General features: G+C 40.0%; 1 protein-coding gene across 3 annotated transcripts; it reads left to right on the forward strand.

Moving 5' to 3' along the window:
* Positions 1 to 1065: 1065 nt before the first annotated feature.
* On the forward strand, positions 1066 to 27029 carry USP46 (ubiquitin specific peptidase 46). 3 transcript variants are annotated; one of them, XM_090139446.1, is made up of 11 exons: positions 1066 to 1713; positions 2586 to 2707; positions 12994 to 13074; positions 13723 to 13936; positions 15569 to 15798; positions 19604 to 19680; positions 22782 to 22865; positions 23150 to 23347; positions 24195 to 24273; positions 25275 to 25424; positions 26183 to 27029. In XM_090139446.1, exons 2-10 carry the CDS (start codon positions 2627 to 2629, stop codon positions 25374 to 25376), a joined length of 1146 nt encoding a protein of 381 aa, XP_089995572.1. In that variant the 5' UTR covers positions 1066 to 1713; positions 2586 to 2626; the 3' UTR covers positions 25377 to 25424; positions 26183 to 27029. The 3 variants fall into 3 exon arrangements, with proteins under 3 accessions (XP_089995572.1, XP_089995571.1, XP_031444441.1); XM_090139445.1 differs by lacking the exon at positions 26183 to 27029 and having other exon boundaries at positions 1067 to 1713; positions 25275 to 25523; XM_031588581.2 differs by lacking the exons at positions 2586 to 2707; positions 26183 to 27029 and having other exon boundaries at positions 1075 to 1713; positions 25275 to 25523.

The raw sequence follows: 27029 nt of genomic DNA on the forward strand, positions 1-27029 counted from the left end.
GCTGCCATGTTTCCAAGTAAGCACCAAAATGTTACCAGCTTTCTCTCTTAAGGATCTCTTATGTGTAGGGAAGGAACAACACAGGGGCTTGAAGTTTCTGATGGAAACAGCTAAGGAAAGGGATGCTGGAGCCATATCCTAGAATCATAGAATGGCCCGGGTTGAGAAGGACCACAGTGATCATCTAGTTTCAACCTCCCTGCTATGTGCAGGGTCACCAACCACCAGACCAGGCTGCCCAGAGCCACATCCAGCCTGGCCTTGAATGCCTTCAGGGATGGGGCATCCACAACCTCCTTGGGGAACCTGTTCCAGTGTGTCACCACCCTCTGTGTGAAGAACTTCCTCCTAATATCTAACATAACCTCCCCCGTCTCAGTTTAAAATCATTCCCCCTTGTCCTATCACTATCCACTCTCATAAACAGCCATTCCCCCTCTTGTTTATAGGCTCCCTTTAATAACTGGAAAAGGCCACAATAAGGTCTCCCTGGAGTCTTCTCTTTTCCAAGCTAAACAAGCCCAGTTCCCTCAACCTTTCCTCATAGGAAAGGTGATCCTAGGTGAACTCCATCCTTGCTTCTCCATGAGATTTTCCACATGGCCACAAGATAACATCCTTGTGCCTCACCACAACTGCAAATTTAAGGTGCTCATACCTTTTAATGCCCTCACGCCCTGGAGGATGGCGTGGGCCTTCATTTATTGCAGTGTCTGAAGATGAACTGAGCTTACTGCATTAACAGTGTTGTGTAAATGCCACGTGCTGTAAATTTGTGACTGAGCACTAAGACGCATGGTAACACAGACACGGTCCCTGCACAGCTGTTGTAAAAGTAAATGTCTGCACGAGTGGCAGCGACCACAAAGCACATGGAGTAGGAAATAAGTTACACTCCTGCGGGCCGTAAAATAACTTGTAAAATGCCTGGACTCATGAGTCCTTCAAGCCGGGTGCGGAGAGAACGTTCCAAAGCACAGCAGTGCTGTCATTGTCACACGCCGCGTCGCCCTGCCTGACTGCTCTCCTCCTCGTCGTCCCTCCTGCCTGCAAATGACATTTCTCATGCCCTTTAGCCCGAGTTCGGCGGCCGCCCCAGGGGCATCGCGAAGCTGTCCGGGCAGCGCACCCCTCACTGCCGCCGCAGGGCACCCCGCGGCCCCTCCCCGCGGCGCGTTGGCTGCGGCGGTGCCGAGTGCCGCTCACTGCCCGGCCAGCTCGGGTCAGAGCTTGCCGCGCCGCGATGGAGCTGCAGCCGCCGGGCGAGGAGGAGCAGGAGGAGGAGGAGGAGGAGGTGGAAGAGGAGGAGGAGGAGGAGGAAGGCAGGGATTAGCGCGGAGCCGGCTGGCGCAGAGGCGCGGCTGAGCGCTCCGGCGGGAGCCCAGGACCCTGTGGCCCGTGCGGGAGGCAGGGGCGGGAGGAGCGGAGATGCGGCTGCTCCAGCCACGCCGCTAAAACTGCCGGTCACTCGCCCGCGGGAGGAGGAGGAAGGAGGGCGGTGAGCTCCTTCCTCCCCGCTGCGCCGCGGGGCGCGGGCAGGCCTTCCTCCAGCTCATCCCGGCCCCGAGTCGGAGCTGCTCGCCGCCCCCTCTGCCTTCCTGCCCTCTTCTCACCATGAGCGGGGCCGTTTTCACCTCGTAAAGATGGCGGTGTGGGATCGCTACAACCTTTAGACTAATGACTGTCAGAAACATCGCCTCCATCTGTAATATGGTGAGTGCCGGCGGGCGGGGCGGTACGGCAGGCCTGCTGGGGCCGGTGGAGGGGGCTGCTCGAGGGCGCCGGGAGGAGGAAGAGGAAGAGGGGGGCTGCGGGGAGCCGGGCAGGCTGTGCCGGGCAGCGGCCGAGGCCCGGCGGACCGTCCCGGGTTGGGGGGGCGGTGGCACCGACGGGAACGGGGCTGGCGCCGGCAGACGCACGTTGAAGACGGAGCCGCAGCCGCCTGTCCTTCCTTTTTTCCTCCTTCCTCTTCCTGCCCTAAGAACGCTGCTGAGGAACCCCGGAGTTCGGCTCTGAATGCATACCCGCTCAGTGAGCCCTCTAAATCCCTCCAGGCAGGCACCCTGCGGGCTCATCGGGCCAGCAGCCCCCGGGGAATGCACCGAACGGAGTGTTCTGGTGTAAGAGGCTTTAGTTCCGAGGCTGGGGGCTGCTCTAGGAAGTCTCAGCTGTAGCTGCTGTCAGGGTTTTTCTCCTGCTGGGTGCCACCCAGAGAGGACTGCTGCTTACTCTTTTAACACTTGACTTTCTCTAATTCGCAGTGTGTGATTAGGAAGAAATAAGGAAATATTAATATTTTTTGCTTCGCCATTCCCATCTCAGTAATAGTTGAAAAGACAATTTCTTCACTGTGCCTAGGTCTGTTTGCAGTCCTGACTCAGAGCATCTGGTTCGGTTTGGATTTCTTAATCTTCTTGGTGTGGGAGAGCTTAAAGTACATCAGTTGAAGGTTTATTAATGAACTGAGATGGTGGTACACCTGCCAAAGACACAAGCAAGTGCTAAGTACAGCAGTACAAACGGAAGAGAAGCCAATTGCTGCACATTTTGTTGGTTTAGTCTGTATTTTTCCCCCTTATTTCCAGGTTCTTCAAGAGCAGCTCCACACAGTTGCCAACTTCCCTCCATGTGGTGTCCCAGCATGCCTTGTGCTGGCAATGCCACACATACCATTCAGCTGCCCTGGAGAACAGAGCCTGCCTCCGGGGTAAGGCAGCAGGCACAGCCCAGAGACCCGGCTCACGTGGGTCAGCAAGGCTGGGGAGGGAGTGCGGGCTGTGAGCTGCTCCCTTCTGTGGCAATGGCAGCTTTCCACTGCTCTTAATACCTTCCAGTCCTGCGGGTCAGGGATACTGCAACAAGCACTGCATGAAGGGGAGCTGGAGGCTGTAAGATGGTTGTAAGGCTTTAGCATTGGCTTAATGTTCTAGGAGCTCCGTGATTTCTCTTGTGTGCTTCAGGCATGTGCTTGCATACAGCCTGCTTCTCCCAAAACCTGCACAGACAGAGCAAAACTGCTGGGTTTATTCTAAAGATGTGCTGCTCAGCTGCTGCCATTAGATCCTGTGAAAGTGACATGTCAGAAATGGGAGAATTGAAGTCTTACACAAGAGCTTGTAGTTCAAGACAATTCTGACTCACTGTATCAATGCTAAGACAGAGGGTGAAGTTGGTTTGACAGCAATGATGCTTTAAAGCTGTGTGTTCCTTAGGTTATACGTATGTGGTTTTTAGATACATTGTTATACTGGTCATATTCATCCTTCTGTGTATAACCCATAGGATTATTAATTTATTCTAGGATACAAAAGCTGGTTTTTCAGAAAGTTTCAGGAATCTGGGTCTTTAAGCTAAACATAAACTATTGAAAGTACCAGCAACACTGCATTATGGTTCCTCTGAGATGATCACAGAATCACAAAGTGGCCAGGATTGGAAGGGACCTCAAGGATCATGAATCTCCAACCCCCTGCCACATGCAGGGCCACCAACCTCCATGTTCAATACTAGACCAGGCTGCCCAGGGTCCCACCCAATCTGGCCTTGAACACCTCCAAGGATGGGGCATCAACAGGGATGGGGTATCGTGATCCCGCTTAGATGAAGTGGTGAACTGTAAGAGGAGCTGGGACCTCTCTCCGTAAGAATGGGACTGAGGAAGGTTAGAGTTATATAAGCAAACCTTTTGTTTGTATAAACTATTTTTGCTGTTCTAGGTTGACAGAAGGCATGTGTAGAAATCCACCAAAGACCTATGTTATCCGATCTTGTTCCCTCAGTACAACACAGTACAGCTTGAAGAAGTGAGCCACTCACAGTCTGTGGCTAAGAAATAGGCAAAACAAGTATAGTGAAGCAAAGAAAGCCAGGGACAGTTTTTAACTTGCTTGCAAAGGAGATTCAGTACTGTAGATTTGCTGGATTAACTCCCATATGCTGAGGGAAACACAGTAGGAACTAACCAGTGAGAAAAACAGGTTTACCCCTTTCACTTGGCATATGTATTTGTAGCATATATTGCAATGCACAACTTCTAGACTTAAAATTACTATGTTGTCTTTTCCCAGTTTGCCTGCCCTCCCTCTCTCCCTCCCCCCTTCCTCCCCAGTTATAATTACAATAGCATTAGTTATTCACTGACTTGGTTAACAAAGCCAAGTCTTCTGCTGAGGCTAGAGGGTGATGAATGCCCCCCCTACCTGAAGGAATTGGTGGCACTCATGTGTGGGCACAGTGGCCACTCTCGCTGAGATGGAGATCCAGCTCCCAAAAAGCTCCTCTTACTGCCTTGCAGGTGCTGGGTGGTCATCTATAAGGGCTGTATACTGGCTGGCCACATCAGGAGATCTGCAATGGGCAGTTACCAGCTTTTGGGTCGGGTAGATGCAGTAGAAGTGAATAAGCATGAGATAAGTTGAAGAAACACTTAGAAGGAATATCAACGCCCTGTACCATGTCAGCCTTGTAGTTTCTAGACATGAACTAGGGGTGTGTTTTTAGACCATAGTACGTTGTAATCCTCAATGGTATCATTTTTGTGAGACATTCCAGACAAGTACAGAATGCTGGTTCAAAGACAAAGAGACATTTTAAGATTGCTGCTCACTGAAATCCCCTGCAGTATATTTCTGTGTTCATGAGATTTTGATGCAGCCTTGAGTTCATACAGCAGCCGTGGCCCGGGGAATATTACTGTTACATGCAGCAAACAGCATCTAACCATTTCAGAATGTATCGACGTATTTTTGCAAGGATGGCTAACAAGATCTGTGGGCCATGTTTTCCTAAATTCCTTTTAGAATTCTGCTGAAAACAGATATTAGCTTCCCCTTTCATAATTTCATAAGAGTATTTCAAATAATTTGATCTGCACTTCAGCATGCCCTGCCAAATTGATGAGCAGTACATTTTGAACACGCTCGGATGGCTTCTGACACAAAATATCTTTTAGAATACCTCACAGTTGCTCTCAGTAAATGTTACGTAGATATTCTTTTTTAAAATATTGTGGTTTGATAAAGGAAAATAAATTGCTACATCTGAAAATACTAATATAGACAGTTCAAGCAATGCAATTTTAGAAGAGTGTGCCATTTCAGCATGACCTACAGGAAATCAGAAAAGAAAGATGACAAATATAGGGAATGTGAAGTCTAATTACTGTAGCATCTTTATGAAGTAATGAAAAACTTGAGAGTATGGCTGGCAAATGGGCACTAGAGTGACAAACAGAAAGCGTTCTTTTCATCAGAATTCCAGGAAAGATACTTGTAGTATTAGAGGACATGTGACATGGGAAACATTCTAATATAGTGAAGAGACTGCCATGCATGCATACTGCTTTTATGACAAAAGTGGTCATCATAGACTTCCCAGTTGTTTAGAAAATTATAAGGACACAGGACAATTCATAACAATTCATGTTTTACGGTATAAAATTTTATTTTTGTTGCATATAGTCATTGGTTCTAGTTGCTGAATTAAGAGCAAACCAGTGATTATGCTAAATACTTTAGAAAAGGAACCTCTTAGTTACAGTTCAGTAAGGCTGAGTTAGTCTGAACTGTGGAAAAGATGGATTAAAAAGCAACTCTGGGCTCTGATGAAGTGCGTGTGGCAGGTAAATAGCACTTTGGAGGTGAGATTCTGGTGGGCTTGAAGAGACACCAGTCTATGGATTGTAAACTATGGCCAATTAGAGAAGCAGTCAGCAAAATCTCCTCTGCCTTGTGAATCTGTCCTTGGTTGGCTGTTTGGTAGATACACTTCTGTACATTTATGTACATTATGTACACCCAACTCCACAGTGTATCAGTACTTCTGGGGAGCAAATGGCCTTGTGTCTGTTATAACAAAGCTCCGTTGTAAACATTTTCTTGGACATGCTTAGACTTTGCAGAGAAGGCTGCTGTGCTGATGTTTTCAAGCCAGCTTGAATTCTGGATATTGTGATTATTTCATTTGATTTCACTATTAATCACTTAATAATGTGTGCATCTGAGCTGTCATAAAGCCACAACATCCATGACTGTTCACTGAAATTTCATGCGATAAACCTGTATTGTTTCTGACCTATGTCTGTCTAACCTGAAGACTTGTCGTGACAGTGACTATTTCACATCTCTAGGCAATCTATCCCAATGATTCAGCGTCCTTATGGCTAGAACACTCTCTAATGTCTTATCTGAATTTACATTACCATAATTTGAGCTTCCCACTTCTCATCCTGTCCACCCTTGAGACCAAGAACAGACTGATTCCTTTCTGTAATAAATGTTATGTGCTTGAAAATAAATCTCATGTGCTGCCTCAGTCTTTTCTATCTTATATGTGACCCTGTTCGGCCCTTTTTACAAGTAATTTTCCTCTAGGGTTAAGTTTTTTGTTTTTATTTCCTTCCTTTGGACTCTCTCTGGCCGTGTTTGTGTTTCTTGAAGCCTAGCACCCAAACCTGGCCACGAGGTCCTGTGTGAAGTCTTACTGGTGACAAGTTAAACTGGAAAGTCACTTTAAGTACTCCTTAGGGCACTGTCTGTAAGAATTTCTCTGTGTTGTCTTTTTTAAAAAGTGCAGCATCATTAATGTTTATTCATCTGAATAATATGCTATAGTCTCTAGACAGTGCTGTTTGTTTGTTTTCAGGAAAAATTAGCTTAGCTATCTCTCATTCTGTATATATGCAGGTGATTCATGTCTTCCTGTACAAAATCTTGTACTTGCCTTAGATGAATTTCAACCATTTTCAGAGCATTTCTCTAATAGGTCAAAAAATCATTTTGAATTCTAAGCCTGTCTTCCAGTATATCTGCAGCCTTCATAATTCATGTTATAATGAGATTTAATGAAGATATTTAGTCTTCTGTCCTCCATGTTAACAAAGAGTACTCCAGCTGGGGCAGCTGTGATGAAGTCTAGAAGATGCCTTACCTTAAAAGTGCTCTGAGGCACGACGAGTGTCATCACTGTGGCCTGCACAAAGGAAATCACAGGCTGTAAGCAAACTCAGTTTCTTTCTAATTTGTGAGGCCATACTGGGTTTATTTGTTTTGAAGAGTAAATGAGGGGGAAAAAAAAAATCTAAAAATTGCTATTTGTGCCAGGAAAAAGCCCAAGTTCCACTAATCCAAGAACAACTAAACTAAGAATGGAGACAGCTTCGTAAGGGAATACTGAACTGCAGTTTGGTAAATGTTGCCTAATTATGGAAACTTTGAAGGTCAATATGTAAAAACAAAATTACTTATGGATTTAAATATTTAAATATGGAACTTGTAAGTTTTCACTAGAACCTTGCATCCAATACTTGTCCTTTAAGGCATATAAGGCAAAGTACCTTAAAAATCTTGGACAGAATAGCCAAGTGATTCAGGATTTTAGGCTTCAGGGTTCTTTTTTCTGCTTCTTAGTAACAATACAATGAAAAAGCTGAAGTTATTGATGGTGTATACAATATGTACATCCATGCTTGGAGGCAGTTCAGTGCATCCAGTGGAAAAAAAATGAGTCAGACAACTAAAGCTTGTATAATTTGTCATTGTGGTCAGAAAACTCTAAGGAAAATATGCACAATTATTATTTTAAATCATCCTTCTTCCAAAAAGAATGGTCACATACTGACTTTTAGGTCTGTCAGTATCCTTTTGCTATTTGCTATGATCCCCTCTGTTTTTCATGGCACCTTCTCTTTCCTCTTTTATCTCTTGGCAACAAGAACTCAAAATAGCTGTTCTGGTGGAACAGCAAAACATTTATTTGCAGGAAAAAGATGCTAATCTGGCTGAATTAAGCAATTTCTTTTTGCTTTAAAAATTACAAAAATGTGTCAGGTTTGACATTTCATATATGTGAATTTTGAAGGAGGTGTGTTCAAGTATTCCAATTTCTCTCTGGAAGTCAAGGTTAACCCCAAGGGAAGTCAAGGTCCTACACTGAGTGTATGTGATGTATCAGTTGTGGACCACTGCGTAAATTCTGCCCAGTGTGATCTCCCTCACTCTTCTCTTACTCTATAGGTGTTGCTTCTGGGAAACAAGTTTGGATTTTCTTTACCATTGCTTGTTCTCTTTCCAGTTATTTGCCACAGCTGTTTGCTGGTCAGAGGGCCTTTTACATCTTTCTTCACCTTTCTTTTCCCTCCCATTCCATATGCTATGCCTTCCAAAATTGTGAAACTCGGGCTGCCTGGCCCTAAAGCCATATCTATTTTTGTTTCAGTTTTCTTCTACCAGCTCCAACATCACCCTTAGTTTAACTTTTCAGTTTCTTCCTCCCGGAAACAGCACTATTTCTAGCACATAGCTTTCACTTTGCTTGAATACTAAAGGAATATCTAGTTTGCAGCTGTATATGCAATCTGAAGCCCTTCTTTGCCATCTTTTGTTGATCTATTTTTTTTTTGTGTATTTGTTAAATATCTGTTTTCTCAATTCAACTTTTTTGTCTTTTATCTTATTTTGTTTAGATTTTCTTGTGAACAAAATATTTATTGTTTCTTACTTTGTATTTTCTAGTTTGATGGTAATTCATATTGCATTTCTGTTCATTGAGAAAATAGCTATGCAATAGGTTTTCCCCAGTTGACTTAGGAAAATTTCCAATTTCTTTACTGTACTCCTTTTCTTTAAATGAAGCACATATAGAAACCTAGTGACATATTTATAGCTCTATCAGAATACAAAATTAAGTCTGATTTGCTGTATTGTATTAGCAACACCTTTCATTTTGGCTCTGTTTCATTTCTCATCCTCCATAGAATAATTGTATTTGGTTATTTTGCTTTGTATGATTTAATGATCTAATGTGATGTGGGTTTTTTTTATTTTTTTTTCGTTTTGTTTTGTTTTCCCCACACTGTTCTTCTGTATATATGCTTAAGTCCAAAGGAACAGGAGGTTTTGTTTGTTTTTATTTTACTTAAAAAACTGTTTCATATGATGATAGGTACAAATTAAACTTTTGAAAACATTATCACAGAGTCACAGGGGTTGGAAGGGACCTCTGGAGATCATCCAGTCCAACCCCCTACAGCAGGTCACACAGGAAAGCATCCAGGTGGGTTTCGAATATCTTCAGAGTAGGATATTGGATGTCAGGGGGAAATTCTTTACAGAGAGAATGGTGAGGTGCTGGAACAGGCTGCCCAGAGAGGTTGTGGATGCCCCGTCCCTGGAGGTGTTCAAGGCCAGGTTGGATGGGGCCCTGGGCAGCCTGGTCTAGCATTAAATGAGGAGACTGGTGGCCCTGCATGTGACAGGGGGGTTGGAGATTCATGATCCTTGAGATCCCTTCCAACCCTGGCCATTCTGTGATTCTGTGATACTCCATTAGAGGAGTATTCATTAGAAGGATAACCTTTCTGGGAAACCTGTTCTAGTAAAAGTAAATATTTTCCTTGTGTTCTCATCGAACTTTCTGTGTTCCACTTTGCGCCCATTGTCTATTGTCCAGTTGCTGAGTGACCCCAGAAGAGCCTGGTCACATCCATTTGATACCACCCATTAGTGTTTGAGGAATTGTTCACATGTAGAAGTGACCGAAGTGATTTCTATGCCTGGGGACAAGGACAATCATGCTTAAAACTCAATGTAAATAGTCATGGTTGAACACTGCTATAGGTAAACAACACACACACATTTAACACATCTCTAATAAGACTTTTTCTAGCTTCAGCCTGGTTTGGGTGTGCAGTTTGTGGTTTATTTGGGTTAGAATATTTCCAACCATTCCTTGTGCCATCATATCAACTGCTTTTGAGGAGCTTTTGTATGTCAAACAAGTAACATATAGAAATTAATGTTGTGTGCCATGATTTGAGTCTACTTAAGATTCTGTCAAGATTTTTTTCCTCCATAGAATAAGCATAAGGATAGATCTCTTTCTCTACTCTCCTTTTTCTCTAAATTCAACATAGATATTCTTGGACTTTGGTATAAGAAGGCACAGCTCCTGGAGAAGTCACTGGAGTTCTGGCTGCTTATCCAAGGATTGGATTTAGCTCCTGAGTTTCACTGTGCTTCCTTGTACATTTGGAACAGCTAAGGCTTGGTTTTGTAGAGTGAACTGTAGCTCACTCATCAAACAGTTCTATGATGAGCTGTTGGAAACTCCATCACAGTGTATAAATTTTGTATGAAGATAATTTAGTGCGCATCATGGATTTTGTTATTTTTCAGTGATAATTTTGTTTGGCAAATCTGAGGTTTTGCTGTTTCTCTCAGTGTGTTCAAGATAATTTAAATGTTGAAAAAGATTTGTCTGGCATCCTCTGAAGTAAGAAACCTAGGCCTGGGGAAGAGCAAAGGGGTAACAGAGGAGCAACTAGTTAGCCAAGCACTTGTATTCTGCTAACAGTATAAACTAACATGCATTCTGTAAAAGAGCGGGAGGTCACTTTTGAGAGGCATTATTTCCTGTGAATTCTAGAGGGAGAATTTTTTTCCAGCATGGAAAAATCTTCCTGCAGAAATGGAGGAAAAAAAAAAAATCAGCCCATGTCCAATTTCATTCTTAATTTAGAGAACTTAATTTGAATGCTGAATGTATAACTGAAGAAAACCTATGAATTGGTTTGAACGCTGTGCCATGAAGTCTATATGAGGACGGTTTTCTTCAGAAGTTGCATTGATCTTCTGTATTCGAATTTTCTTCTATAAGCCAAGACTTTGATTAAACCAGCAGCTGCTTGCTTTGCTGTATCAGATAGGCAACCGTCTATCATTTTCCACCCTCATGGGAACTCAGATGCTTTGCTGAATGTAGCATTTTTGGCAAGGCTGCCACTCCAAGCAAAAAACCTGATCCTCATAAAGAACTTAAATAATTATCACACTGTCATATCAGTTGAAACATAGCCAGCAATGGCTTTGTACTGATCCTTCCTTCTCTGAGTTTCTCATTGAGGCTTAGTAGAGCCCTCCAAGGTCATACAACATATTTCTTAATTTTTTCATGGAGCCTTGTGCAAGTGAATTACCTAGTCTCAAAGGGAACAAATGGGAAATCCTCTACACCTGGTCTAAGAAATAATCTCTGTGCTCATAAGAGAAAGGAAGAGACTTGAAAGAGATCTGGTAAGGGTTTATGAAACACAGAAGGTTTGGAGCTTTTCTGGAAGCTGCCAACTTGTAGGAGCTTCTTTACTTTCAAGGCTTACAGGTTGTTAAGGAGCACCAGTGCTGGGTTTCACACCATTTCCATTGAGTAAAATCATCTTCTTTTGATGGACTGACATGAAATAATCTAATAGAGCAAGCAATGTTGATATTAGGTGCAGGAAGGAAATAAAAGTCGGATGTTGAAAAGAAACACCAGAATTACTGAATCTGATTAACACTAAATTAAAAAAAATTAACTGATGAGGTCTCTGAGATGATATTGAACAAACCTGAGGAACACAGGTCATTTCAGAGCACTAGGGAAAAATGCTGCATGTAAATTTTTAAAAAATCTGAATAGAGTTGGCATGGACTTGTGTAAATGCAACGTAATGTCAATCTCAGGAAAAAAAAAAACAAAAACACAAATATGAGTATGGGAGGCAGCTGACAAATAACAAAGGGATATTGAAGTTTTACATGTTGGCATCTTTATGGTGGCAGTTTATATGTTGTAATGAAAGTCAGTCAACTGTGCCATTCTTACATGACAGAAACTACAAAGGCTTAATGTATTAATACTACCTACTGCAGAGTAAATTCAGTAAGAAAATGACTCTCTAATGTCAAAAAAATTATTGGGCAGGTTGAGAACTGACTAACCAATAGATCTTGAATAACTGTACATAGGGAATACTTTTCCAAGTACAGAATTTTTACTGATGTCCTGCAGAGATCATAGAATAATGGAATTGCTCAGGTTGGAAAAGACCTTAAAGATCATCATGTCCAACCACAACTTAACCATTCTACCTAACTCTAACAACCCTCTGCTAAATCTTGTCTGTGAGTATCACATCCAAACGGTTTTTGAACACATCCAGGCATGGTGACTCAACTACTTCCCTGGAGAGCTTATTCCAGTGCTTAACAGCCCTTTCAGTAAATAAGTTTTTCCTGATATCTAACCTAAACCTCCCCTGGCACAACTTAAGGCCATTTCCCCTTGTCCTGTCACCAGCGAGAAGAGACCAGCCCCGCTCTCACTGTAAGCACCTTTCGGGTACTGGAAGAGAGCAATGATGTCTCCCCTCAGCCTCCTCCTCCCCAGACTGATCTGTACATTTATAGAGTAGCAAGGAGTGACAGCGCTGGCACTGGCAGCAATGTTGCCTGTTAGCTCGGTGATCTAAGCCTGTTAAAAATAAGCATTTTCATACAGTCAAGCTACAGGTAACACACAAAGTAGTGATTGTACTTTACAAACCAGTAGCTGTGAAAACAACTTTACTGCTGAAATAAGACACAGCTGAACATAATTTGAGGCACTGATAAAGAAGCATGGCAGTGCTTGGACTTAGGCACCTTTCAAAGTTAGAATAAAATACCACATGTATTATGCTTACTTTTAACTTCTGTGCTGCTCTTATTAGAACAAGGTGCTGTTCTGGAGCTCAGGTTTAGTTAAAGGCCTCTGACAAATTAGAAGGGATGCAGAAGAGTTTCAGTAATGCTTAGAAAACCTGCTCAACATCTAAAACTGGTTTATCCAAGATAACTTTAGAAGTCAAGTATCTTTATGAGACAAGAGCGTAATGGGATCCAGCTGCTTGAGTACTAAATATGAAATAAGGGAGAGGTGTGTGGGGGAGGAGATGCACTGTTGTTGTGACCTGTCCACTTCAAGTCAGCCATCATCAGAGCACCCAGGTCAGGCCAGCTTCACTACCTAAAACTGCAAATATTTGTGTTGGCTCGGGTGACTGTTGTGCTTGGCCATTAGAAGGGTAGAGTTAGCTTGGCTAATTGTAACTGAAAGGAAGAAATATTTCTATCTTGATGTCCATGACTTTATTTTAGAATTTCAATAGTTTACATTAATTTTTCCCTCTTTCCTTAGGGCACCAATGCCTCTGCTCTGGAAAAAGACATTGGCCCAGAGCAGTTTCCCATCAATGAACACTACTTTGGATTGGTCAATGTAAGTACCATTTTCAATGGACAAATCCTATGTAGAACTATGGTTTTTATGAGTTTTACTTACTTTTTTTTTCATCCCAATGCTGCTCTAAGGCAGGATTGCCTTGTTTTTAAAAAGTGCTGTGCATGTTCCAGTTTTAGGCAGAATGGGCTGCAAAATTGTTTAAAGATGTTTTGAAGATAACTTCATACTCCCCAGAGAAAACAGTTAAGTGTTCTATGAATGTTTCAGTGGTTAGAACATAAACTTGATAAAGCTAAAAGTCTATTTTACCTATAAAATACGGGGACAGTCTCTTTAATTTTTGGTGGAAAGTGATGGAATTGTATAAAAGTTTACGTACTTGATCTCCGAGGTCTCCTACTGAGCACTAAGATGGAGCCTAGCAGGAATGTACTGATATATGGAAGCAAGTTTAAGGAGACCTGTTGCAATAAATTTATTTCTTGCAAGTGGAGTTTTTACATTATATCCTAGTTAATTTAGAACATCATAATTCCTTGTGTTTTTCTATGCATTGTTTGGATAGGTGTGGAAATATATTCCTACAGCAGCTGCCTGGCAAAATGGCTGTGTCGCAGAAGACAGATGTTGAGTCGTTTCTTGTGATATACAGAGATTAAGATTGTTTTTGCTTTTACATGGCAGTTTGGGAACACCTGCTACTGTAACTCCGTGCTGCAGGCACTGTACTTCTGCCGACCATTTCGGGAAAATGTTTTATCATACAAGGCCCAACAGAAAAAGAAGGAAAATCTCTTGACTTGCCTGGCAGATCTTTTCCACAGTATTGCTACTCAGAAGAAGAAAGTTGGAGTTATTCCACCAAAGAAGTTCATATCAAGGTTACGAAAAGAGAATGGTAAGTATGAAACTGGAATCCTCTTAGATATTTGTAAGCTAATCAGGGAAATTTAAACATTGAGCAATGTGGTCGTATTAGTCAGATGTTCAGTTTAAGTCTGTAAATAACTTTTAGCACCTTTTTGGTTTTAGATATTAATATTATAGTATCTGTTATGCAGTACTATGCTTGAAATTACTATGCCGGATTTCCTGATTTCTCAGAGGTGATGATTTAGTGCATGGTATGACAGACCACACCGAGCAATGAGCTAAGGCTGGGAAGAGGGTGGCATTCTGCCTCAGGTTTTTTCTTACTTACACTGCAGAGAGAAATGCTGCGGGCAGCTGGCAGTACTGAAGCAGTGTGGCCTATTAGGTCTACAGGCATTACAAGCCAAAACACCCTGGAGGACAGGAAACTGTGTTTTGGGGTTGTTTAGTGGGCTGCGTGTCAACCATTGCTGCTGTTCTTAGGAGCAGTGGATGCAGTCTGACCTTTTTGAGCACCACATTGGCAACAGCATATGCCTGATCTTTTAGTGTTTCTTCCCAAGGGATGGGAGGAATGTCTTGAAATAAGGAAGCCTGCCATACAGTTCCTTTTCAGCCTGGATTCATATCAGTGTGGGGGTTGTACTTGGAAACAAGGGAGCTTTGAATGAAGAGAAGAAAGAATTGTGAGTTAACACCTGGGAGAAATTGCCTCCTGGTGACAGCATGTAAATGGGCAGACTGTCCATTGCAAAGCAGGCATTGTAAACAGTGACAAAGTCAGCTCCAAGTCATCTCAGTGATAAATGCTCCTACACTGCTGGGATCACCTTCTGGGACCAGGTCTTATGTTTTCAACTTTTTCAAATTAGGGCCAGATTTGGGATATATTAATGTGCTTCTGTGTTCAGGCTAGCTGCTGCAAAGCTATGGAACTGTACAACATTTTTGAGGAAATCCATGTGGGCTTTTTCCAGGAGCAGAGGGATAAAACCACATATTTCTTGGGAATGCAAATTATTTATCTTTAATGTTTTGGGCAAGTTAAGCCTTCACTAGGGAAGAAGCCTGTTTTTCATCACCACTGAGGTAGTCTCTGCTTCAGAAAGCATTTTATATGAAAGAGAAGTCTGTGCTCATCAGACTTGTGTGCAAAAAATAAACTTTGATGTTGCTATTATTATTATTTTTATTATTCTAATATGTTTGCATCCAGCATCTTCGTTTTCCCCACTCAAGGGTTGTACTGTCCAAACTCAGTGATGTGGAATGTATGGGTGGGAGTCAGTCTAATGTTAAGCAATGGGTGTAAGCAATTAATGTAAGTTCCTTCTGTAGTCACCAGTTTTCTTGTACAGCGGGCACAGATAGTTGCTTGCACTGAGGACCACCCTCTTGCTTTCTTCACTGACTGTAGTAGAAGCCCACACAGTTAACTCCAAATACAACTTTACTCTTTTAGACATGCTAAAATTATGTGAGTTGAAGTCTTCCCTCAAAGAAGCTTCTTTGAAGCCAATGTACTTTTCTTTGGCATGATTTTAAGTAGTTTGCTGATCAAGGACCAATACATGTCTTTGGAAGACATGACTTTAGTTTGATTTCTTGAAATAAAAGATATACTCAACTTTAGAAATCTTGACTCTCTCCTTCACAGATCTCTTTGACAACTACATGCAACAGGATGCACACGAGTTTTTAAATTACTTGCTGAATACAATCGCCGACATTTTACAGGAGGAGAAGAAACAGGAAAAGCAAAATGGGAAATTGAAAAATGGCAACATGAACGAAGCTGAAGAGAACAATAAGCAAGAACTCACCTGGGTGCATGAGATTTTTCAGGGAACACTGACTAACGAAACTAGATGTTTGAACTGTGAAACCGTAAGCATTGGGATAGATCTTTTTTTTTTTTTTTTTTTTTGGTTGTTGCCCTTTAATAGATAGATACATTTTATATATATAAACATATGAATCTTTTCAGACATCTGAGAATTGTGGATATTCCTGTAGACTTTACTTCTTGAAGTGAGTATATTCTTTTCTAAAAATTTATTTTTCTAGGTGTTTCTTGGCTAGCCTTTGCCAAGTCTGGCTGTCATAACATGTACCTCTACACTTAGAACCCTTGCTAGTTAATCAGTATCCTTCTCTATTACTGTAACTTCAGGAGAAGGTATTTGCATTGTTATTCCAAGAACCAGTGGAAAGTTAAGATGGATTTGCGTTAATTTATGTCGAAGAATGTGAATGACAAAGGATTTGTTATTAACAAGCCATATGTGTTCTTTTGTCTTCTGAAATATTCTTAAAAGAATGGTAGTCTCTTTATTTGAAGTCTCAGTAAAACACAACATAGTTTGCAAATCTTACCTAACTTTTGCTTTGTGAAATGGAGGTGTCAAGGATGAACTAGTTTTCTCAGCACCTTCTATAGTTGGTAGAGTTTGCAAAGGACCTTCTTCAGGAATCTCTCTCCATCTGTCTCCAGGCTGTTCTGTGAGATGAAAGCCTGAGCAGTATCAGGTATTCCGTCTAAGCAGTACAGCTTGTTTTCATTCCAGTCCTTGCATTGAGTTGTTACAATTTTGTGTGCAGCAGTGTTGTAAATTGGGCCAACAAACTGATCTTTCCTAAGAATGATGTTTCCAACTCAAACCAATATTGCTACTATGACACTTGTCTGTAGAAAACACAGCTTTAGATTACCTGCATGAAGGTGGAAGGAAGTGCCCAGAGAAATCATCTTCCAGCCACAGCTGAAGTTTAATGTCTAACTCTTGGCAGCCAAATTTAGGTGAGATAAAAGTCTAGAAGAACATATTCTGATACTCTTTAATGATAATGCTACTCCAAGAAGAAGACTTCTTGGGAGTTTGTGTTCAGGGACAGGGAAGAGTGATAAAGTGGCAATCAATTTGAGAAATGGGGTGGACTGAATCTGGAACAAGACTGTTGAAGAGAAAATGTGAGAGGTAGAGATTGAAAATTAATTCTTTAGTATCTTTCAATTATGATAGCTCACATAGTAATAGCAAGATTAAAAAAAGTGGAAGGATAGGATTCTTTTTGACAGTCAAGCTTCTTTAAACAGTTGTGGCCTGTTTAAAGAAGCCTAACATAGGCCTAACATCCTATGTTTGCTCAGTCAAATTGTAATGAAGTCAGGATGTGTCCCCGAGTAACAGCAAAACCACACAACAGCCAGTACATAATTCAAAGTGATCAAGCTGTATGGAAAGAAAACAGCACTATGTGCTGCTGCTGTAGGAAGGCTAGTCTGCAGCTTCCTGTGAATGCAGAAATATGGTATTCTGCTCAGTATACTTCTACAGTTGTTTATGGGGTTTTTTTTATTTATGGTACCTTGAAATCTTTGGGAAATAATAAAATGGATTAACAGGTAACCCTTTGCTAAAATATGAGTGTATTTCGCGTGAGGAATTGTGCAGATTCCAGTAGTTATTCTCACAAAGAGGGCAGTCTGAATCTGTGTTTCCAGTGATCTCTAGTTATAGTTGTATTAGTCTAAGCTTGAATGGAATTATCTCCCTGTTTGAGTAATATGTTACTTGCTGAAATCAATAGCAGGATTCCTAGCTTCTTAGTGATATTTGGATTAAATGCTCTATTTGCCAAAGACTTTTCCAAGTATTTAACCTCCCTCTTGACATGCTGCGTGCCTGACAGAACTCTACTTTCAGCAGCAGAGACACAATGTTCTCTGAGATTTTGTTGCTCTATTTTTGAATTCTATATATGTGTTTACACTGCAGTTGATTGTTGCCAGGTTTGTGGTTTCCTGTGCTCTTCAGATAGAATCATATCTTAGAGAGGATTTTTGCTTGAAGAACTGCTGTTCATTTTACTTAAATGTACTTTATGCCTCTGTACATCCTTGATAATGTCAAAATTCATCCCGCTAAAGGATGTTCCTCTGGGTTCAAGGTTGATTTGGACTGCAATCACCATGTTTATAGGATGACATAATATGAAGATGAGCTCAGAGCAGTATGTAATTTCCACACCCACAGACCTACAGAAATTTGAGCATGAGTGTCTGGGGTCAGAACAGCAGATGGAACCCCTTGCTGAAGTTCTGGATTTGAACTTTGCAATCCTGTCAGATTAAGTTATTCTAAAGAAATGCATTCACAGAAAGCAAGATAAGGAGTGTGTGCGCAATATTTTATAAACAGAATTGGTTGTTACAAATATGACTAAATTCATTTGCAGTAATTTTGCTACAGTCTTAGTTAATCTCATCTGAAGAATAACCGTGATGGTTTTTCTAGGTGTTCAAGGCCTTAAAAACTAATTAATGGATGAGGAGAAAATCATTAAATTTTGGGATTCAGTTGGTTACCCTGTCCTAATTCACTCTTTAATTTACAAAAATATATATTAAGATGCTGAGTAAGATGTGTTCTTCTTTATGATCTGAGATGACTCAAAAATCACCTTTTAGAGATCAGTTTGTCTACCATTCCTGAGAGAGTCCTCATTAATGTTTATTGGAGAGAGGTTCCAAATGTAACCAAAGTTTAGAACATCTTGAATTTTGGAGAAGCTCGAGCTCAGAGTTCCAAACTACCTCAGGGAGATGCTAAACTACACCTATTATGAATTGACATATCAAAGATTTTCCTAATTTTGAATCTCAAAGATGATACAAAAGATGAAGGACCTTTAATGAGATGACCTATAGGGTACATGAGTGGCATTTAAAAATCATATTTCCAGTCTGCAAAGAAACATTGAAATTCCACAATTTTCCATGAAGAGAATTCTGGAAAAAAATGTTTTGGCTCAGCTGAAGTACAGTCATTATCTATTGTAGAAAATAAATATATGTATATATATATAATTCAATCTCCTTCAAGATTAAACATTCTAGGTGAACAATCATTTTCAAGCAAAAGCCAGGATCTACGACTCTAAAAATGTTTTAAAGATTATTTTTTAGAAAAAATATTTTTATCAGACTTTTTCTCATCTTTTTCCACCTAAAAAACACACTGATGAAATCTTTACAAAATACTGCCACTTTGCCATTTTTTCCTCTAACCTCTCATTAAGTCTTGTTAAAATTATTGATCAACAATAATATTCCATGAGGAAATGCAGATGTGCCAACAAGAGACAAAGCCAGGCTTTTAAATTTTCACTGGAGAAAAAATATAAAGCATTTGAATATGATATTTATCAATGAATGCCTACATGAAAAGTATTTTCACTGTATCCTTAATAGTGGAAATAATCATGTAGGGTGTAAACTGAGATTACACAATTTATACACAGATAAAATTCTAGTATAATAAGGAGCTGGGCTGTATTTTGTAACAATAGAACATATGTACTACACCAACCAGAGCTAATGTACAGGATGATGCTCCCTGTTTAGTGGATAGCAACGTGCAATCGCCAGTCTGTGGTCAGTGGGTTTAGATAATTGGAACAGACAGAAGTTGGAAACTGGGTTGGTCTTGTTGCTTACTTGGCAGAATGAATATGGTCATGCTGATCTAGGAAAAAAAAAACAAAACACCGACAACAATTGAAATAAATACTTTGTGTAATTTGTTTTGAGAAATTGTTCCATCTTATAGCATTTGCGTATAGATACATACAGCATTTTGATGCATGAAGTTTTACTAAATCTGCTTTACGTGTATATTTTTTGCTACAGGTTAGTAGTAAAGATGAAGATTTTCTTGACCTTTCTGTTGATGTGGAGCAGAACACATCAATTACACACTGTCTAAGGTAAATGAATGCGTCCCTTTGATGAATGTTTCTATCTGACTTTGTTATATTTTCCAAATCTACCAGATGCAGAAAAGAGAAGTGGAATAGGATTGTGTTTTGAGCTTTTCCTAAGCAGAAAATTGCTATAAACTGGGTTCTTCCTCTAGTGACAAAATACACACTAATGGATTTTGTTTTTCTCTCATTTTCAATGTATGTGTTTGAAAGAGAAAAAACAATTTCTCTCTTGGGGAAAAATTGATTGCATTGTCATCTGGAAGAATTGCTGCAGAATAATAACTGGTTTCAAAGAGATTTGTGTGTACTTATCTTTAAGCTTTTAGTCAAGAGCTTTGTTGATTAGGATTTATGTGCATATTAAAAGTCAAATGTGTGCTCTGTAGAGCACTAGAGTCCTTAGAGGGCAAAAGATTTCAAAAGTCTTCTGTTGTGCCATGTAAGTTTCTTATTGCATATCCTATCCTAAAATCATAATGAGAAGTTTTTAAGTCAGTTCCACTCTTATTTCATGCCTAATGATTAAACAAATCCTTCAGATATCTACATAATTTTCAGATTTGCATGAATGGCTATTCTAAGAGATATAAAATATATGGAGTTTTGGCATTGATGCGATAGACAGGTACTTAGGTTTAAGACAGAATATTACTGCTCTAAAGTAATGATCATCGATTGGCCAAATCACTCATTCAAGCTCCAAAATTGCTGGCAACGTTGAACAACTGCTGAAACTAATTAACAGTTGTTCTGGAATGCCTAGGAAGTGTTGCCTGATATCTCACATCAACTATGGAGTTGCAGAAAGAGAAAGCATACAAGGTACAGACCACTTCCTGAGTCAGATGGCAGTGATTTCTCTGTGGACATAACTGTGCTGAGAAATGGCTGTTGCAAAGGTAGATGCTGTGTCTTTACAGCTTAAAATACTGCTGCATTGAAAAGGTACATAAAAGAAAATCTGTGCAATACAACATTTCAGTAAAATGAATTTCTTTTCATATAGATGAATGTTCTTTTCAGTTATTTTTGTAGCTTTTCAGATTGAAAATGTCCTGTCTCTGTAAGAAATCCAAAGAATATAAGCCTCTGGCATAGCCTTAGCTCCACAAAGTAGACAGCTGGGCCTGAAGCAGCAACAGTTTAGCTATATGTATAGTACATTTTCATTATTTTTATTTCCACTAGGAGCTGCAAAGCTTACCAGACCATTTGATCCCAATTTCTAACTAATCTGCCTGTGCTTTTTGTTCTGTTTTGTTCCACTAAGAATTCTGTCATCTGTTAAAATAGAAAATTTGTACTATTTACTCATATAAACAGTAGAAAGCATCTTCTGCACTGTTGTATAGAACCTGCAGAGTTTCTAGAAATGTGGGAGTGTAGAGGGTCAGTGATGAATTAGCGTGTCTCAGAGAGAGAGAGAGAGTAAATTCCTTTCTCCTGTTAAAATACCACATAAATGGATGCAGATTGGCCCATTAATGGAACAGGAGGGAGTAAGAAATGTCTTGCAACTCATTCTGCTGTTGTAGAGAAGGGTTTCTCAAGCCTGTAGTTCTTGTTTTTAAGTGTGAAACATGTTTTAGGAGTGCTGTGCTGAGAATTCTTGATTGATGAAACAAGTACAGAAATTGCACTTCTGAAGGGCAACAAAACCATCTAACTTTCCTCCATACATCTCTTCCCCCACGCAAATAGTTATTACTTGTATGTAGGCTATTTATTTTGTTCTTGGTACAGACAAAGAAATTAATGTGCTGAGTCAGTAAACAAGTAGTGTCTCTAGGTTCTGTGACTGTGCCTCACCTCTTTAGTAGAACACGGTAACAGTCTTTTAGGCGGAAGGTAGAGGATAGATAAGAGGGTAGTTTGTTTTAGATTAGATACTGCAAAAAAAAAAAAAAAAAATACTCTCTTTGAAGATGGTGATGCAGTGACACAGTTTGCCCACAGAAGTAGCCGTGTGCCATGGATGCCCCATCCCTGGAAGTGCTCAACACTGGGTATGATGGGGCTTTGGGCAACCTGATTTAGCAAGAGATGTCTGTGCCCAAGGTTCCTTCCAACCCAGGGTATTTGAATGATAGAATACATCTATTTTAAGCACAGAGTCACAAAAAACCCACTGTGTCTAAAGTGGAAGATAGCTGCTTTTGTCTGCATTTACGGTTCTCAAAACACCTGTCTAGTTGCAATGTAACACTAGAGGTGACAAAACAAATTACTGTCTTCTTTTTCCTGTTAAGATTTTTAGACACCTAAAGTTCTGTTCCAAAGCTTATCAACACTGTGATTTCTGACAAATCTTTTCTGCTAACTGCACAGCAAATCAAGCCAACTCTACCTCTCTTCAAAAGCTCAGTCTAGAAAGTTTCTAAGCATATTTACTTCAGGGATATTTACAGAAAACACTATACTAGATGATACTTCCCTTCTTAGACATCATGAAGGTATAACCACATAATTTCTGGATAGATGTTTAGAGGTTAGGGGATGCAGAAGACTGAGTTCAATTTATTTTTCTGCATAAAAAGATTCAAGTTTAGCTTACAGGAGAACATTATAAAATGTGAATTACCTGGGGATGAAAGAAGTGTGCCTGAAGATGTTCCATTCTATAACCGGATGGGTTAAGCATCTACACTGAAATCTAGGCAGCCCCTTGATATGTAAGAGATGAGGATATAGGTCCCATTTAGAGATAGCTGACCCTTTCCCTCCCCTATGAAGGCCAGGTTGGATGGGGCCCTGGGCAACCTGGTCTAGTATTAAATGGGGAGGTTGGTGGCCCTGCCTGTGGCAGGGGGGTTGGAGATTCATGATCCTTGAGGTCCCTTCCAACCCTGGCCATTCTGTGATTCCCTGTATTGCACAGAGGGTCTCAGCACCTAATACAAAGCTGTCACTACATCCAGATACTGTAAGTCTCTTTGCAAATCCCAGTACAGTTTCTTCAGGTGTTTTAGAAAACTGGATTTCAGCGGAAACAAGATTTCATCCTGTGTGTCTTTTTAGGATTTCAGTTCCACAGTCCGAGTGTGGCTCTGGGTCAAAAGCATTAAGAACTTTGAAAAACTGATAATTGTATTTTCTTACAGAGACTTCAGTAACACAGAGACATTATGTAGTGAGCAGAAGTACTACTGTGAAACCTGCTGCAGTAAACAAGAGGCACAGAAAAGGTAAGCAAAGAGCAGGGGGGGTTTCAATATCTTATTCCTGGACTTTGACAAGCCTTCTCTTTAACATTTATTGTGTTTGTAGAACTTGCATCCCACAAACACACTCTGTGTGGGCCAGAGAACTTGCAGACAGATTAAAGGTATTATACCAGTCAGTAGAAGCTACTGCTAGTATACTACTGTTACTTACAAGGTCCTTTTCTAATGCAAATATTTAATCATTAAGGAAAGAGTGGCTTTGAAGTGGACAGGTCTTTACCATGTGCATTCTTATGGTGTCACAGGATGCGAGTAAAAAAGTTGCCAATGATTCTTGCCTTACACCTCAAGAGATTCAAGTACATGGAGCAATTGCACAGGTATACTAAGCTGTCTTATCGTGTTGTATTTCCCCTGGAATTACGTCTTTTCAACACGTCTGGCGATGCTGTCAACTTAGACCGGATGTATGACTTAGTAGCTGTTGTCGTTCACTGTGGAAGGTAAGACTCCCTCACATCGATCATCTCAAACTATTACAGGTTCCAGGCATTTGTCAAGGGTGAGGCATGCCTGACAAAATGGGGGGGAGTGTGGAAGAGGAGACATAAGCTGTACTGCTGCCTCAGTTTGCATATATCTTGGCCAGAAGCTCTTAGCCACCCTTCCTCATAGTAATCTGTACCTCTGAAAAATAGTGCTTTAGACTCCCAAAAGTCAACAGATTGAAATCATGCAAAAGGAAGAAGAAAGCTGTGTCTTTCCTCATCACTTGGAGGGCTTGGAGCCAGAGCTCTGTGAGGGCCATGGGCTGTTAGTATGTAGAATCTGTAGCAGATCAGCCAGTTCCTGTCAGGACAAAGAAAATGATAGCTTTATTAAAGCTTCTCAGAAGTGAAGCATTGTTAGACGTGAAACAAACAGACAAATCTTTGGGGCTGGAGAAATGTCTCGTTCTCCTTTAATCTCAAAAACCATAAGCAAGTTACTATTCATGGCTCATATTTTCAAAACATTTCCCCTTAAAATTACTTCATGTTGTTTTAAAAATATTTGCCACGGTTGATGCCAGCTATGAGAAAATTGTTAAATAGTGTGTAGATCAATTTGCAGATGGTCATAGCACAAATCAAAACAATACATTATGAATTTAGTTGATGAGGTCATTGCAACGAGGCAGAAAAAAATAGAACATATATACTGTACTGCTAGAGATGGGTTTACTGTATTCTTCTTAGCATGTAACTATAATTTCACCTGCTTTTATATAGACAAGCTACTTATCAAAATGGACTAGTACGTTCTAGTGTTATATTGGGTTTTGAGATCTTTCTCCATTTTCCTTTTCAGTGGACCGAATCGTGGGCATTATATTACTATTGTGAAAAGTCATGGATTTTGGCTCCTGTTTGATGATGACATTGTAGAGGTCAGTATGCTGAAGGCCATGAGCACAACATTTGAGTTTATGTTCTCTTCTTTGCTTGGAATTAAAATTCTGATCCAGATCTGGGTATAGATTACTAGTCTGCAGAGCCACAGCTTGGTTGTAACGTGACATTTTGCTTGGCTCTGTTAGAAAGTTAGATTGCAAACAGAATGATTAATGGTGTAGTTCTTACACTGTCAGTGTAAAAGACAGTCATTTTATTGTAAAGCAACATCAAACGTTATTAATATCAGATTCTGAGTGTTTAATTTGGAAAGTTTTTTATACGTAATAAGATCAAGTTAATTCATTAAAACTTAAAACATACAGGAACTATTTTGCAATCTTTCACAATATCACTTAGAAAAATTGGACTGGGTAAAGTTAGATTTGTTTGGAGTTTTACTTCTTGAACAACTAGGAGGTTATAAGAGCATCTGAATTTTATGGTCAGTCTGGGATTGTCAGGGATTGTCTGGACGAAAATTAGTGAGGCATGTGGTCCACAGCTATCACGGATTGTCTAAACACAGCACAATTAATTCCCAAGGAAACTCTTTATGTCACTGTGGCACCTGGCATAACTGGGGTCTTGAGTCTAGTTTCCCAGATTTAAATCCATTGGAGTAAAGTAGGACTTCAGGACCATCGGGAAGGAAGCATGTATTGAAGAGGGTTTCTGTCACTTTTCAGAAAGATGAGGTCACATTTGTGCTTTTTGTTTACTAGTGCATTCCAAACAGACTGTGTTATTTGAAAAAGCCTAAGTCCTTTAGGCTCTCCAAGGCAAACATTCCTCTTGATTTCAATGACAGTGATCAGTAGGGTTTAGCACCTGAACATTAGTTAACATTTCACTGCTTGAACTGCAAAGGGAATTTGCTAACTGCTGCTCTGAAACATGTAAATGAATTTGTCCTCTGCTTTTATATAGCTTTTTAATCTATACTTGGCATTTCTTCTACTTAGGAGTACATTAAATGATTCTATTTATTTTACAGAAAATAGATGCTCAAGCTATTGAAGAATTTTATGGACTGACCTCTGATATATCAAAAAATTCAGAGTCTGGATATATTTTATTCTACCAGTCAAGAGAGTGAGTTGGGAAACTGTGACAACTGCACACAACAAATCTGCAGGCAAAGAAGGTGATGGCCCACTGAACTGACTTTTACAAAGACCTCATCTTGTATGGCTGAAAAAATGATATATTCTGTCTCTCATTAAATGGCCTATGTGGTATTGACCGTAACTGTTCATTTTTGACATACAGAATTTTCTTTCAGGAGGGGAGGGTAGTTTGTTGTTTTTAAATCTGACTGATAAGTTAATTGCAGTCAGATTCTAGTGGAATTTATATGGAATAACATTTACACATCGAAAGAATTGGATGCCAACTGTTAAACCAAATCTGGCTAGAGCAGTATTTTATACGGAACAGCTCACTGTATTTAGGCCAAAGCTGTTATAAGCTTTCTAAATTATTTTGGAGTGTCTTGACTTACTTAACCAATTTAAATGTAAGGGGGAAAAAATCTGCTTCAAAATGACTGGAATTGTCATAGGGTATTTTTTTTATTTTTATTTTTTTACACGTTACTCTCAACTGCAAAGAAAGTTAAATGATTTTGGAAAATTAAGCCTTGGGAGTTGTTAAAAACGTTCAGTGTATAATGTTAGGCCTAAAATTCACGTAGAAGGATATAAATTACAGTGGAACTAAGCAATATTATATGCCAAGTCAATGTGATAGTACAGATGAGGTGAGATTTCAGAACTTACAGAGCACTGTAATAAAATCAGCAAGATGACACATGTAACACAGAGATAAATTACTTCTATAGAGATTGAGCTTATCGTTTTGTTAAAACAATATAACACATTCTTGACTTCATTGATTTTGCAGAGATAACAACACTGCTCATGTGCAATGTATCCATGAGGACTGAAATTCCACAATCCAGCTCCAGGTGTGCTGTTAGTACACTACATAAAACAGGCTCCATCCTACAGTTTTTTAGAATATTTGACAGCATTTTGATCAGACTTAGTTCTACTGTTTCTGATTTTACTGGGTGAATTTGGCTGGCAATAGCAATACACTGACTAATAAAACCATCAAACACACGTACTGAAATACAGCAAAGAAAGAATGTAGAAGAATGTGTCAGTAGGGTATGAGAAGGGATGGAAAGCAGAATGAGGCAGAGGTAGCACTGGGTTTCTCTCTTGCTTGGTTTGACACAGTTGTACAGTGCTTGAATCTTAGCACCCAAATAACTATTCAAATTAGATCAACAGCAAAAAACCTCCTGTTGTCTTCAGGGCAACAGAGAACTGGTTCCAGCGTTTGCAAAGACTCTTCCTCATCTCATGGAAGGTATTTCTACTTTTTACATTTTATTGACTCTTGTTCAGTATTTATCAGACCATGTTGCTTTTGGTACTTTTCCTTTAGAAGCCTGCTTGTTATTCTGTGGCAGACATTGTTTCAAAAAGCTGCTTCTGAAGCACAGCTAAATCTTCTTTTTTAGTTTTCCATAGGAAAGAGAAAAATACTTTTCACTGTAATCTACTGTGAATGTGAAATATTTTTTTGTTGAATAATGGGGAAAATGAAATACTAGCTTCTACACCAACATTGATTGAACAGATGGATTTATCTATGGCCATTTTGTAAACCAATGCAATGTAGCACTTTACACTGAAGGAGAAACAGAAGTGACCTTTTCATATGACTTTTTTTTTTTTTT

The sequence above is a fragment of the Phasianus colchicus genome, chromosome 4 (genome assembly GCF_987193195.1).
Source record: "Phasianus colchicus chromosome 4, bPhaCol1.hap1.1, whole genome shotgun sequence".
Taxonomy (NCBI): domain Eukaryota; kingdom Metazoa; phylum Chordata; class Aves; order Galliformes; family Phasianidae; genus Phasianus; species Phasianus colchicus.